General features: G+C 42.7%; 1 protein-coding gene across 1 annotated transcript in view; it reads right to left on the bottom strand.

The window, feature by feature from the left end:
- Positions 1-16,017, bottom strand: part of scara3 (scavenger receptor class A, member 3) — a 71,810-nt gene that overhangs the window by 5,367 nt on the left and 50,426 nt on the right. The window contains 4 exon segments of the mRNA XM_034162141.1: positions 8,155-8,399; positions 10,173-10,291; positions 12,295-12,375; positions 14,967-15,086. Of these exon segments, the coding sequence (XP_034018032.1) occupies positions 8,155-8,399; positions 10,173-10,291; positions 12,295-12,375; positions 14,967-15,086 (565 nt within the window).

Genomic DNA, 16,017 nt, shown 5'->3' with positions numbered 1-16,017 from the left:
CGTCAGAACTCTTCACCCTGTTGTGAAGGGAATCCCCGCCACACAGCAAAGGAAATTAATGTCAGCTGCTTGGAACCACAGTCTCATCCTTTTGGTCACTACTCAGAGATCCTGACCACACTTAAAAAATGGAATGTAGCCTGAATGTAAAATTGAGACCTTTTCCTTTTGACTTGGCTGACTATTCACCACAACAGTCTGAAACCACACCGGCATTACTGAGCACCCTGCACCTCTCTCATAAACAAGATCCCACAACAACTTCACTTAGAGAAGTAACTTCCTCCCAACCTGAATTGAGCAATCCGTTAGTTTGAGTCAGAGTACGATGGAACTAGAATGGGAGGTGCCAATGCTTATCTTGGGCATTTCAAATGGTCACTCGAAGAAAAAAACATCAAAGCTGCATCATCTGCAAACAGCAGCAACGCTATCCTGAGGTTACTGCAATGATTTGAGTTCAGAAGTGACTCCAACACAGAAAACCGGCAGGATATATTCTAACAGAATTCTTTAATCAGACCTGAGAGATCAGCCCACTGTCATTTCTGGGAGATCTGTCAAATGACAGAGGTGTCCGAGAGGCAAAGAGCCAAGAAACTAACCAGGAAATGACGCAAAGAGTCCAAACACGGTCAACAATCAAAACAGGCGATGGTGTCCAATGACATCAGGCTAAACTCAGAAAACCTGAGGAGGTCACAGAGGTCAGCAACTTCAAATCAAATATGGAGAAATGATGTAAGAAGGACAACATGGAAATTGGACAGACATTCTGGCACCGGAGACAGCAAAAGGGATGAAATTAACTTTAGTGCAATTAGGACAATAAGGAACAGCTGCAGAGGGACGCAGGAAGAAAGGCACAAATACAAAACTAATCACATATCACAAGAACTAAAGTAGTAGGAGGAAACAAACAACTAGGAAAATAACAGCAGGACACCAGAGGGAGGCAGAGGACAAAGACAGACATCAGACAATTTATGATGACTTATTTAATTAATTTAAAGCCTGATTTATGCAGCTGCACAGCAATGACGTGTGCGACAGTTTTAAAATTCTCCACCTCTGGATTATACTTTATTCGGGACTAATTTGACCCTCAACAAGCTTTTCTTTCTACAATCATCACCTCCAAATCAAAGGTAAGCTGTACATTTTCCTCTTCTACCAACTTTGTCCTGTAAATGTGCGGACTTTTCTGATATGTTTGTAATCAGCATGCACACTGCAAAAACTAGTAAAATATGATGATAGCAGTGAAAGCAGAACAGTGTCAAATCACAGCCTTTTGTGTCTGATTTAACAGGTGCACGTCCAGGCTGCGGGTACGAGTCTGAGCAAAGTTTCCTGCAAATTTCCTTCCGGCTCTCGGGTTCAAATTTCCTCTCCTGCTCGGCATGGATATTGCAAAAAATGAACTAAAAAATACAAAAAATAAATGGCCGGACTTTTTAATAACAGAAATGACTCCGACACCACTTTCCTCAAATTGGTGAGTGTCAGAGCTGAACTTTAATTTGTACCTCTGTTACTGTGCAGGTCCAGACTGCTCGGGGTTTTTAATGGAAATGCAATTGGACGGGACATTTTATCCGATTGTGAACAAAAAATCCGTAATACAAAATTCGTTATATATTGTGTTTATTACTGGAAAACAATACAAAAACATTGGACTTTTTTTTGTCCGGTGAATGCAAATTTTACACAATGATGGTTTAGGTGAGTTTTACTGTACATGGGATTGAACAATAAATTTACTTCTCAAAACTGTGACAATGAAGTCAGCTTCTATCCCACACAGCTGACTTTATTTTCCCAATTTTTTTTTTTTTTTTTGTTCAGATCAGAAGGGAATCTTTACATCTTGAAGCCCTTGTTCTGTCTATTTGTGCATCCAAATGCACAACAACCCATCATTTTCAGTGAATAAATAAATAAAATAGCTGGATTTCCATGCAGACAGATTAACAGCAAATGTTATTTTCAACCCAAGATGGGACCACAAGTCACATGACCGTTTTTTTTTTCAACTCGTCATGTCGCCACTCTTTCAATTAAGGCACTCTACATTATCCAGTCTCTCTCCATCATTTTAAATACTCATCATCTCCTCAAAGTACTCCCTCCACCCTGCTGTGCAGGAGTAGCGGCATCGGTCATTAACTTAGCCCTCCGCTGATCAGGCATGAAAATTTATTTTGTGACATGACTGTTTGGTTTGGAATATTTTATCCTGGATGCCCTTCCTGATGCAACCCCTAGATGTTATCTGGACTTGGGACTGGTACTCAGATATACACTGGCTTGTGCACTCCATGTGACAGATATTTGACAAAATTTACATTGTACACCTTAAAAACGTTACTGCTGTCTCAACAAGAAAAAAATATGTAACAATTTGCATAGATTTTTTTTAAAAGTTATTTCAACTTAGCAATTACTGAGTTAATGCTCGGCTCGGTATTTGCCGGCATTTGAAATGACTTTAGTTTTGTGTCATGTCTGTGATCTGCTTTTTTTCTACAAAATTAAACAACTGAATGAAACATCCTCCGAGGCCGGTGATTCCATAATTTTTGCCAGGGGTTTTATATATATATATATATATATATATATATATATATATATATATATATATATATATATATATATATATATATATATATATATATTTGCAAAAATCTGAAAAAAACTTGTCACATTGTCATTATGGGGTACTGTGTGGAGAATTTTGAGAAAACAAATGAATTTCATCCATTTTGGAATAACATAAAAGAAAATGTGAAAAAAAAAGTGCAGCGCGTGAATACTTTCTGGATGCACTGTATATGAAGACTTTTGAGCTTGTCAGCTATCTCTTTGATCTCTGCCAGGGGCACTGTTGAAATTTTCCATTGCTTGCTGAAAACTGCGTGGTGTAATCCCTATCTTTCCTTCTTGAATTGGATAGCTGGACTACATATCAAGGCAAACTGGCCTTCCAAATCTCTCACCACATTTGAATTTTTCTTCAGTATCAAATGAAATTACAGTCCTGTGAGCTGCTTTGGGTGCTCCATGGACTACACAAATCCAAAAAGACTCTAATTTTAGAGTTTGACAGAAGTATGTTCCCTCAACCTTCTTGGCACCGCTTCAAATAGCTTTACTGTATTTGGCTGAAGGCCATAAAGTCAAATAGTAAGTGTGGCTAATGAGAAACATAATCTTTAAGCACACATGGTGTAGAGGATTGCTCATGGATACTACCGAATTTACTCCATCTATAAAACTTTCGAGCACAATGAACCCAATGAACCATATTTGGAACATACCATGCACTGGAGTATAAGTCAAACCTGTAAAAAAAAAAAAAAATGTCTCTTGAAGAGGACAAAAACATATGTAAGTCACACAGGACCAGGACCAGTCACACTTTTTTCCTGCATATGAACTCACTTTCTTTTAACACAGCGTTTCTCTGGAAGTGAGCTATGGACAGGACTTCAGTAGAACATGTGCACACCACAGTGTATGCTGTTTCTTAACATAAGGACTTTTAAATTCCAAGATAAACATGTTGGATGTTATTTGATGCAGACAAATACGGATTGCTTGGTCACAGTACAACAAAAATGTGCATACATTTAATTTTTTTTATCACCTCTTTAATTTGTTGCTTTTTTCCATTGTTGTCATACACTTTTATTATTGGAGTTTATTTTGTTAGGTATTGTGATTCCTGGGAAAACCACATACCGATATTATGATTATTATTTTTTTATTAGAATTATTGATCGTATGATTTTTCATGATAGTGTGTTACGTTGCAGCAGAGTATAAGTTGCAGTACTTCACAAACTAGTTAAAAAAGCCACAATTTGTACAATCAGGACACAAGACCCCATAGCTTTGTGCAAAGTTACCATCTTTATTCAACCCTGGAAGTCGATACAACATCCGTAGAACTGCATTGTGGGAACAGTAGTCTCCCGTTACACCACCTTTTAGCTAAAGACATCTCTATGAAGACGACTCAAAATGGTTCACAAAAAACATAACTGTGGAGCATTCTTCAATGTGAACATTTTAAATACTTTTGTTGTACAGTTACTTTTAACATAGAACACAAATGTATTTCTGGTAACCGTTCTTTTTTACAGCCTATCAGACATTTCTATAAGCATGAATGCATACCATTAGCAGATTTACATATCCAACCTTTCCGGAGGTCTCACGACTCGTCCAGATCTGGTAACAGTCCCTGTTGGTCTAAGGTGGCTCCTATTTCTCCTTAGAAGACCCCTGTCTGTCTCTACCACATAAGATCTTGGAGCATTGCCAGGTCTAACTACTGCTCCAGTGGTTCCTTCAGTAGTTTTCCACACTTTCTGTCCTGTCGCTAGTTCTGGGAGCGGTCTGGCACGGTGTCTCTGGTTATACTGCTTTGCCTGCTCACACCTCCCCTCCTCATCATTGTTTTGAAAAGTCTTCAAGTCGGGCCACTTGGGCACCAGTTTGGCTGCAGACTGTGGTAGGGAGCTGCGCAGGTGTCTCCCCATGAGCAACTATGCTGGTGAGAACTCATGCTCCAGTGGGGTGGCTCTGTACATGAGCAGCGCTCTGTTGTAGTCACAGCCCTTTTTCCACAGGTCTTTAATGGTACGAACAGCGCGCTCTGACTCCCCATTGGCTTGGGGGCACCTGGGGTTGCTCGTGACATGTGTGAACTGGTACTCTTTAGCAAACTGTCTGAACTGGTCTGATGAACACTGCGGCCCGTTATCTGATACCACAGTCTCTGCAACGCCATGTCTTGCAAAGGCCTCTTTTACAGCTTTAATAGTGACCTCTGCAGTTGCGTTCCTCAGTTCAGCTATCTCAATGTACCTAGAGAAAAAGTCAATAAACAGCAAATATTGTTTCTTTGACCACTCAAAAAGATCCATGCCAACTTTTGCCATGGGCGGTCAGGAACAGGAGTTGGTAACAGTGGTTCACGATTCTGTACCCTGTGCTTTTGACATATTTCACACCTGTCTACCACCTGCTCTATTTGAGTTGAGATGCCCGGCCACCACACAGCCTCTTTAGCTCTAGCCCTGCACTTTGAAATGCCCTGGTGGCCTTCATGGAGACGTGCCAAAACATCCACTCTCAGTGGAGGTGGTATCACCAGTCTCTCTCCTTTCATGAGAAGACCATGTGCTACATTTAAGTCCATTCTGTGTTGCCAGTACCCCCTTAACTCTGGATCTAGCTTACACTTTTCTGGCCAACCTGTCAAGCAGTAATTTACCACCTTTTTACACAGTTCATCTTTACCTTGTGCTAGCTTAATCTCCTCCAGCCTTTTGTCCGTGGCTGGAAGATGGGATACAACACAGTCCACAAAGACCTCTACTTTTTTTTCCAGCTGAAGGCCCCCTGCCAAGGGCGGGCCCTCCAGCAGAGCTTGCGACAGGGCATCAGCGGTGACGAGGTTCTTCCCTGGAACATGGACAACGTTAAAAGAAAAGCGCAGCAGTCTGAGGCGGAATCTCAGAATGCGTGGAGGTAGGTCGTCCAGGCCTCTTGTGCTCAGGAGGGGAACCAGGGGTTTGTGATCCGTAATCAAGGTGAACTGTAGTCCCATGAGGTAAGATGAAAGTCTCTCACATGCCCACGTTACAGCAAGCGCCTCCTTTTCTATCTGCGCATAGTGTCTCTCTGTGTCTGTGAGTCCTCTTGAGATGTATGTCACTGGTCTCCACGAGCCGTCGGACTGTTTCTGAGTAAGAACGGCTCCAGTACCGTATGGCGACGCATCAGCAGCAACTCTTGTATCTGCTGAGTTAGAGTACTGAGCGAGCACTTCAGGAGAGCTTAGTATCGCTTTTAGTCTCTGGAATGCTGTGTCCTGTGGCTCCGCCCACATCCACTCGTTTCTCTCTTTTTGTAGCTCTTTTAGCGGTGTGGTGATTGTGGCTAATTGTGGCATGAACTTTGCAAGATAGTTGGCCATTCCCATGAGATGGTGCACATCTTCCACACGCTGAGGCTGTGGCAACTGTTGGATTGCTTTTACCTTGTTGGGATCAGCCTCAATACCTTTTGCTGAAACTTTGTGTCCCACAAAGATGATTTCACTTTTAGCAAACTCACACTTATCGTTCAGACTGCGACCTTCCGTCTGAAACTTTTGGAGCACACAGTGCACCCTATGGTCATGCTCCTGCCTGTCTCTGCCATACACAAGCACATCGTCAGCATGACAAATCACACCTTCAGAATCCTCCAGCATCTGCGACATTCTCCTTTGGAAATGTTCCAGTGCCGATGCTATGCCAAAAGGAAGGCGGTTGAACTGAAACCTTCCAAAAGGAGTGATGAAGGTTGTGAGCGGCCTTGACTCGGGTGTGAGAGGAATTTGCCAAACTCCAGAATGGGCATCGAGCTTTGTGAACACTCTAGCATCCTTCAGCATTCCTAAACTCTTAAACACATCTGGGTAAGCTGCTCTGAAATCTGTCTCTGATTCAGTGACTGTGTTTACTCTGTACACTAGGTCTAGAGCCTCACATGCTGGTCTGCTTAACAGTGGCTGTACTAGGTCTGACACAAGGTAGACATCCTGTGATACACTGTGCCCTTTCACTACCAGCTGTGCCCCAAAGCAGCCCTTAACATTGAGTGGGTAACTGCCTGGCCCCAGTAGTGTCTTCTTAGGTTTCTGCAGCTTACCATCCCTGTCTGGTCTGTATAGTCCCTCTGGAATAGACGTAACATCTGCCCCTGTGTCGAGTTTAAAGTCTATGTTTTCCCCATTTAACTTGACCTTTTGCATCCAGGGCTGTGACCTCACTGTCCCTACTTCTCCCAGGAACACACAATCCTCACTGTCTGTATCTTTTAGATTTTCTGTCACTTCACATAATCTTGCAGCTTCACTACTGCGACAGACTACAGCAAAATGTCCTTTCCTCTGACATTTTCGACACTGTACTTCTTTAGCTGGGCAATCTTTCCATGAGTGCTTGTTCTTGCGGCCACATTCCTTTTCACTTTGCTTGATTGGCTTTTGTTCTTTCTTCTGCCATGTCTGTGTTTTTCCTCTTTTCATGTTTGTCCTTATAGTGTCCATGTTCAGGGTTTTCTCTTCTGCAGAGCTGCTGTGAAGTATTAATTGTTGTTTCTTTACAGTTTCACTCTGCCTGACTTTCTGAATGGTTTATCAAGAGTTAACTCTGAGTCCATTTGTAGCTGCTCGGACGGTCTTTTGTCTCTTATGCCAACTACAACTCTGTCCCTTATAAGTTCGTCTTTGAGCACTCTGAAGCCACAGTTTTTTGCAAGTTTGTGTAGAGCTGTGATGAACGATTCTGGACTTTCACCCTCTTGTTGCTGTCTGGAATTAAACTGTGCTCTTTCAAAAATGACATTGTGTTTTCCAACACAATGCTTCTCAAATGCCTCTTTAACAGTTGCATAATTCTTTTTATCTGCATCACTCAGTGGTAAGACAGCCAAAACATCGTCAGCAGCATCTCCCATAGCATACAGGAGTGAGGTGACCTGATATTCGTCAGGCTTATTGTCAAGAGTGGTTGCAATGCGAAACCTTTCAAACCTTCTGATCCACTTTGGCCATTCAGCAGGATGAGAAAAGTCAAATGTCTCTGGGGGAGTTATTTGTACAGTGGTCACCATCATGATGAGTGGATCCCTGGCTACTTCGCGTCCAGAATCCGAACTATCCAGTGAGCCGACCACGTCTCCCTCCTCCGACATGTAGGGCCGTGCTTAACAGAGCGCACACCCCTTGTAGCTAGCACTGGTGTCTGTCTTGGCCGCGTTTCGCCTGCATGCTGGTCATTTTCGGGTTGCAACTGCACGAAAACCTCCGCAAGTTAACTGCACTGTACTGCACTCGAAAATACCACGGAGGCAGATCCCACTTCTGACACCATGTACAATCAGGACACAAGACCCCGTAGCTTCGTGCAAAGTTACCGTCTTTACTCAACCCAGGAAGTCAATACAACATCCGTAGAACTGCATTGTGGGAAGAGTAGTCTCCCGCTACACAATTTATACTTCAGAAAATATGGTGTGTCACAGGCACAGTCAGTATCTATTTAGTATCAGGAGGTAAGTATTGACCCATCTACTACACAATCTGTGACTCACCTGAGTGCCACTGTGGTGTTAATTTGTTGTGCTACAGCTTTGAGGTTATACTGATCCTCTGTGACGGTCTTCATTTTCTCTTCAGTTTCCTCAATCACTTCCTTCCAGCCATCCACCTGATCACGGTATCTTCCCAGTGACTGGCTGAGAAGCTTGATTGACATGATATGGTTTTGCATGTCACGTGTCAGACGGTCGCTTGTTGCTTTCAGGGTGTCCTGGGTCTGGGAGGCCTGGTCCAGGATCTGGAGGATGATGAGTGACAGGAACAAATACGAGAAAGTTACTGCCAAAACAAAGGGCTTCAAATAAATGATAAAACACAGCGGCATTGCCATTATGTCCACTGCCATCTGGTGGAGGAGGGCAGTTGGAATGAAGTTGGGCTGAAGTTGATGCACATAAGTGAACATATACAGTAGATTTACTGCAAACACCAAATCACAGAAAAGTCGACAGCATGTAAGCATCATCCAAGCAGTGTTGGGTAGGGTTCTAGCTAGAACCAGTTTAGTGTCGGGTGAATTACGTGATCACAGCTCACGGCCGGGGGTGCAGGGCCCCCCGGCGAGGGTCAAGGGGGCAAAGCCACCTGAAGCTATAGGGTTTTATTCCTCTAAAATGTTATTGGGAAGCTCTATTTTAACCAATTTTGAGTGGTTTTAGATGCATTGAAATAAAGAATAATAGTAATATTTATAATACCATAGTTCTTTTTAAAAAGTTAACAAAATAAATAATGTCGAAATGGTTAAAAACATTAATATTTGATGGGCATATTGCATTTGCTCTCTTCTTCCTCTTTCATCCAGTGAAGCAGGCAGAGTTTTTCTGACATGACAGTTTTTTTGTCAACATGTTTGAGTGGGATTGCATTACTTTAAAACAACAACAAAACAATATAACCACTAATTGTTTTGTTTGAACAAGAGCTGACTAAGGCTCCTCTTCCCCCACCCTCCTCCTCCTCCTCCTCCTCGCTCTCAATGTCAATGCAGTTTTCCCAGAGCTTTTTGGAAATGGGAGCCTTTAAACTGTAAAATAAACCGTAAACATCTGAATGTATCAGCATCTACCGAGACTGACACTCTTGATTATTTTAATGAAACATTTTAATGGAGTTTTTTTTCCCTTTAAGTCAGAGCGGATTGAGACTGCTCTGATCTGCTTTCAGCATTTGCTGAAAGCAGCTGACTGCTGATCTCTACTGTTTGCAGCTGAGATATGAAGAAAATGAGAAATATATTTCTTATTTCTTTAATTATTTGGTTGGAATTGTAAAATAGAACAAAAGTACAACACTATAACCTTGAAATATGATGGAATTGGCACATTTTTCAGCAACATTTCAGTTCATTTTTGGAAAATCGGGCGAGAGAAGAAATTTGAACCCCAGAGCCGGGAGGAAATTTGCAGTACTCAGCAGTACTGCCCGGCGCCACCCACCATAGCTAGAACCCTGGTTTGGAATATCTATGACTGAAAGTTAGAGTTATGGGGTAAAAAGAGTAAAAATGGTGACAAAGGTCAGGTTCAATTTGTACAGAAGTCAAAATTAAAAGTTGCTCCAGATTTGGTAAAAAGTGATGCAAATTATTGGTTGAGCTACTAGGATAATAAACAGAATAATTTTGACTGTGATGAATGTCTGGTCTCCAAAATAATGGTCAAACAAGGTCAATGTGCAATGGATTCTGTCACATAACGTAACGTGACAAAGAAGCATAACCAATGGTGAAAAATATTCCTGTTTAAAATTCTATTAGCCCAACCAATATTTTCCATAATTTTTTAAAAACAAAACTGGAGCAATGTTGGCTTTTATCTAGTCGTAAAAACAACTGAAATATATCCTGCCAAAAATCTGGATAAAGATATAAAGTGGAATAAATAGAGGACAACCGCAACTAGTGCAGCAGATAATAAAATATTTACAGAGGAATCCTTCAAATGGTGATGCAAGCACCAAATTTGGCACAAATAAGTTGCTGTACGTGCAGTAAAAAGGTCTGCTGTACCTGATTCTGCCCCAGCATCATTTTCTGGATGTCTGCAAACTCTCGCTTCAGCCTGCTGATCTCCTTGTTGTTAAAAACCATATCCAGACAGCCCGAGCAGTTGGAGGTGACGCTCAGGTCTGAGAAACAGGCGAAAGAGGCAACAGGTGGATTTACAGGACAAAGATCTGACTCAGTCCCTCCTGCTAATAAAACAATACATTATGCAAGGTAGCTACACAAGGAAATGTGCACTGGGCCAAATGGAATATCAGTTTAACAGACAGGTGACCTACACTCAACAAAAATATAAACGCAACACTTTTGGTTTTGCTCCCATTTTGTATGAGATGAACTCAAAGATCTAAAACTTTTTCCACATACACAATATCACCATTTCCCTCAAATATTGTTCACAAACCAGTCTAAATCTGTGATAGTGAGCACTTCTCCTTTGCTGAGATAATCCATCCCACCTCACAGGTGTGCCATATCAAGATGCTGATTAGACACCATGATTAGTGCACAGGTGTGCCTTAGACTGCCCACAATAAAAGGCCACTCTGAAAGGTGCAGTTTTATCACACAGCACAATGCCACAGATGTCGCAAGATTTGAGGGAGCGTGCAATTGGCATGCTGACAGCAGGAATGTCAACCAGAGCTGTTGCTCGTGTATTGAATGTTCATTTCTCTACCATAAGCCGTCTCCAAAGGCGTTTCAGAGAATTTGGCAGTACATCCAACCAGCCTCACAACCGCAGACCACGTGTAACCACACCTGCCCAGGACCTCCACATCCAGCATGTTCACCTCCAAGATCGTCTGAGACCAGCCACTCGGACAGCTGCTGAAACAATCGGTTTGCATAACCAAAGAATTTCTGCACAAACTGTCAGAAACCGTCTGAGGTAAGCTCATCTGCATGCTCGTTGTCCTCATCGGGGTCTCGACCTGACTCCAGTTCGTCGTTGTAACCGACTTGAGTGGGCAAATGCTCACATTCACTGGCGTTTGGCACGTTGGAGAGGTGTTCTCTTCACGGATGAATCCCGGTTCACACTGTTCAGGGCAGATGGCAGACAGCGTGTGTGGCGTCGTGTGGGTGAGCGGTTTTCTGATGTCAATGTTGTGGATCGAGTGGCCCATGGTGGCGGTGGGGTTATGGTATGGCAGGCGTCTGTTATGGATGAAGAACACAGGTGCATTTTATTGATGGCATTTTGAATGCACAGAGATACCGTGACGAGATCCTGAGGCCCATTGTTGTGCCATACATCCAAGAACATCACCTCATGTTGCAGCAGGATAATGCACGGCCCCATGTTGCAAGGATCTGTACACAATTCTTGGAAGCTGAAAATGTCCCAGTTCTTGCATGGCCGGCATACTCACCGGACATGTCACCCATTGAGCATGTTTGGGATGCTCTGGACCGGCGTATACGACAGCGTGTACCAGTTCCTGCCAATATCCAGCAACTTTGCACAGCCATTCAAGAGGAGTGGACCAACATTCCACAGGCCACAATTGACAACCTGATCAACTCTATGCGAAGGAGATGTGTTGCACTGCATGAGGCAAATGGTGGTCACACCAGATACTGACTGGTATCCCCCCCAATAAAACAAAACTGCACCTTTCAGAGTGGCCTTTTATTGTGGACAGTCTAAGGCACACCTGTGCACTAATCATGGTGTCTAATCAGCATCTTGATATGGCACACCTGTGAGGTGGGATGGATTATCTCAGCAAAGAAGTGCTCACTATCACAGATTTAGACTGGTTTGTGAACAATATTTGAGGGAAATGGTGATATTGTGTATGTGGAAAAAGTTTTAGATCTTTGAGTTCATCTCATACAAAATGGGAGCAAAACCAAAAGTGTTGCATTTATATTTTTGTTGAGTGTATATTCAGGACTGATGTTCGTATTTGTACACAGGGTAAAGTGAAAATAACAGTAAAGATGCATAATGAAACCTACCGGAACTATATTTTATGTAAAGTATGAAGACCTAGCATGAGCAGGATTCAAACCCAGGTCTACCTAAAGGGTCTCAGGCCAACTTCTTCTGCTTCATAATTTTTAAACATCTGTTGACCAAACCTTGTGAAGCGTTCTGAGTCTGTATGTATTTTACCATCTAATCCTTGCTGAACCTTGGCGATCCTCTTGTGATAGAGCGACTCCTCTTCAGACAGATTGTCGACTTTCCTGAACACTGGAAACAGGAGGGAAATGAAGGCCAACTGTTCACGATGAAGGTCAAAAAGGAATCAAACAGTCAGCTTCGGACAGGGTCAGTAAACAGTCACGTATAAAAATACAGAGAAATATTTGCTTTTGCATTTGACAGTCAAAAAAATTCATGCAATCACACTATAGATTTGAAGAATAAATAAGGCATCTGCACATCAGGTCAGAGAGCGTGTGCTGGTGCAGAACACTGCTGCTTCCACCAGACTTTGGAACCGCCTTGCGTTCTGGATGATCCCGACATCCACATACAACCATCAAACTGCTGCCCTCAGGTGCAATATGGGCGTCCTCTTGCTTTTCTCCAGCTCCTGGTGTCTGTATCCTCAGGTACCTGCATGCTACAACAGGACCAAAGCACTCGCCACATGTCCAAAATGTCACAGCTGACATTCCCTCATGATGCAAGTGATACTCCTCATCTGATTCTCCCTATGTACAGACTCATTTGACACAAAGACATTCCAGTGGTACCCAAGGATCCTCTGAAGAGACGTGGTTCCATTTGTCACCTTAGATGACTGGTTCATGTCCAAGTCTCACAACTGGAAGAAAGTACCAGGACCATAAAGACCTGAGCCTTCATTCTCCTGCAAACATCTTGACATCACCAAATGCCACCTCCAGCCACCTCATGACTCCATAAGATCTTCTCTAGTGTCTCTCAACGTGAAAGCCAGAGGACCTAGAGTCATTAATATCACTGCTGAGATAAGCGAATGTCTCCAGAAGTACAACATTGAAGGTCAAGTCCATAAAGTTACTGAAAGCCTGGATCTTAGTCTTCATCCACGACAATCTGAAACCTAGACACTTTAATTCCTCACTCAGGGTCTCAAGTGTTGCAATCAGGTTATCCATAGACTCCACAAAGATCACAGCATCATCCCCAAAGCCAAGATGAGGAAAACGTTCCTCACAAAGAAACGCACTAAAGTAGCTCGGTTCCACCTACCTGACCCAAAACCCTGTCCATGCAGGCAACAAACAGTCAAACAAAAACACCAGTAAAAGGAAAAACATCAAGAGATTCCACCACTGTTCCACACGACACTCACAGATCCTGTTTGGAGGCTGGCTATGATGTCAGACATAGAAAACACATCTGCAGCACGTAGGTGTGAAAAGAAATTTAGATGAATTTATGGAAGCAGAAGCAAGATGTGGTAACTTAAGTCATGTAATGCTCTTTCTTTTTCTTGTTTTTTTTTAACAAATCCGTCCCAAACGCTGGTGAATGTTGGTTTACTCAGCTGTCTGAGGCCCCTGGCATGTTTCCCTCGAGAGCAACAACAATGCTGTGAGAGTGTAACCGTGTATGTTCCAGTGCACATTAGAAAAAAAAGTGTTTGAGATGTTCTGTGCACGTACTACCTGTTCAACCGCATTTGGACAGGAGTCCAAAGTTCCCTGCTTTGTATCTACTAGTACAATTGAACACTTCAGCAATGTGCAATACTTTTTCTGTTGATTCTAAAGTGTTTCAGTGGTTTGTTATTGTGCAACTTTTTTTCTGTAAGTTAATCAGGACAATGTTAAGGTTCTGCCACATCATCTGTAGTATTGGTTTCATCCTGATTGTGTTTGCCTTGATTTTCAAAAGTAATGGACATGGTAACTGGGGGTGGTAGATTAAGCAATGTATTAATTTTTACCCCTTTTCTCAGTTTCTTTGGTATTATGCAAGAGGCCATTATTTACAGAGCCCCAAAGTGACCACTGGAAAGAAAAAACAACTCAATGGAAGCCATGACTGACTGCACTGAGCACTTGAAATGCTATTGCAAGTGCACAACATACACTTTTGAATCATTTGTGCACATGTTTTGATTAATTCACAGAAATTCAGTTTAGTGCATCCACAGCGCAGTGTGGTGAATCAGAAGAGGCACTTCCTGTGTCAAGATCAAAATTAGCGTTGGTTAAGGAAAGTGGGAGACTGTGAATAGAATCAACATGGAGTGATAACTGTTGTCTTGTGTTTACTCTTGTGGAAATACTTAATTCATTTTCTGATTCATGGTGGCAGTAGACTAAGCAGCTCAGCCAGCACTTCCTTATCTTTGGCCAAGTCATCTAGCTCTTCCTGGCGGATCCCTCCAGCATGTTCTGGGTCTTCCTCGGGGTCTCCTCCCAGTTGGACTTCCCTCCCTAGGCAGTCGACCAGGGGGCATCCTCACCAGATGCCCGAACCACCCCAGTTGGCTCCTTTTGATGTGAAGAAGCAGCAACTGTTCTCCAAGGCCCTCCTGGATAGTTGAGCTTCTCACACTGCCTCAGAGTCTAAGCCCAGATACCCAACCTTGTTCTTTCAGTTATTACCCAAAGGTCATGGCTATAGGTGAGGATAGGGGTGCAAATTGACTGGTAAATCAAGAGTCTTGCCTTCTGGCTCAGCTATTTCTGTACCACGACGGTTCAGTACCACGTCTGTAAAACGTCAGATGCCGCCCCAATCCCTCTACTGAGCTCACAGTCTTGATCAATGGGGAAACAATTTTATCTTAAATTAATTTGACTTGACTCATATGGGAAAAAAAATTGAGGTGAACTCACCAAGTGATGCTAGCACTACTACAGTAATGATGAGAAATGCAACAAATCCATAGAGGACTTTGACAGCCAGCTGCAGAGAGCTGCTCTGCTGACACCTCACACATCCTCCTCTGGTCCGACCTGAAAGAAAAAATAAACACACACATAAATCAAGGTGAGTGCATGATTCATAACCACATCATGGGTTTTTTTTTTTTACTTTAAGTTAGCGATACAATACCACATATCGCCCAATACTGCAAATAAAGACATACCTTTATCCTGAAGGAAGGGTCCATTTGTTTTGCATTACGAATGTAAAATAAAAGTTCAGATTGAATCTCAGCAGTGACATAATCTGCTACAAAATCAAATATGGGCTTTTAGATTTGTCTGGTTTAAAGGACAACATAGTGTAAAAGTTCAAAAGAAAAAAGTACACTATATCATACATTGTATGATGTAGTGGTGATGTAGTCCACATGGGGGTTGTATTTCCCAGCTGGCATGGGAACGCCTCGGGATCCCCCGGAAGGAGTTAGATCGCTGATGGCCGAGGAAAGTGTGGGTCGAGCTGCTTTGTCTGCTGCCCTCGCAGAACATCCATTCATAAGAAAATGAATGGATGAATAAATAAATTCATGATTTAAAAATTAACTAAATTTAAAACAATACCACTACAAAATAATCAACTACACACAACATAAATAAATGAACGTTGTTCAATACATTTGATTTGTTATAATTTAACATAAGTGTTGTGTGGGCCGCTGAAGAGGAGGTACTGCTGGCCCACCACCACCAGAGGGCACCCTGCCTGGAGTGCGGGCTCCAGGCACCAGAGGGCGCTGCCGCCTCACAGGAGTAGCCGGGGTGACAGCTGACACTCGTTGCCTATGACAGCTGTCACCACTCATTTGATCAGCATTGGTATATCAGCAAGACGTCATCTCCACCTCTTTGCCGAGATATCGCTTTACCAGGAAGGTAACGTTCTCAGCTGGCTGTCAGATTTTTTCGACAGTAACCTTTTGTGACTTTGTATTGTATAGCAGACTCTTTTTCCAACAAG

This window comes from Thalassophryne amazonica, chromosome 21, assembly GCF_902500255.1.
Source record: "Thalassophryne amazonica chromosome 21, fThaAma1.1, whole genome shotgun sequence".
Lineage (NCBI taxonomy): Eukaryota > Metazoa > Chordata > Actinopteri > Batrachoidiformes > Batrachoididae > Thalassophryne > Thalassophryne amazonica.
The sequence above is the reverse complement of the archived record's forward strand: the minus strand, read 5'-3'. Positions and strand labels throughout refer to the sequence as shown.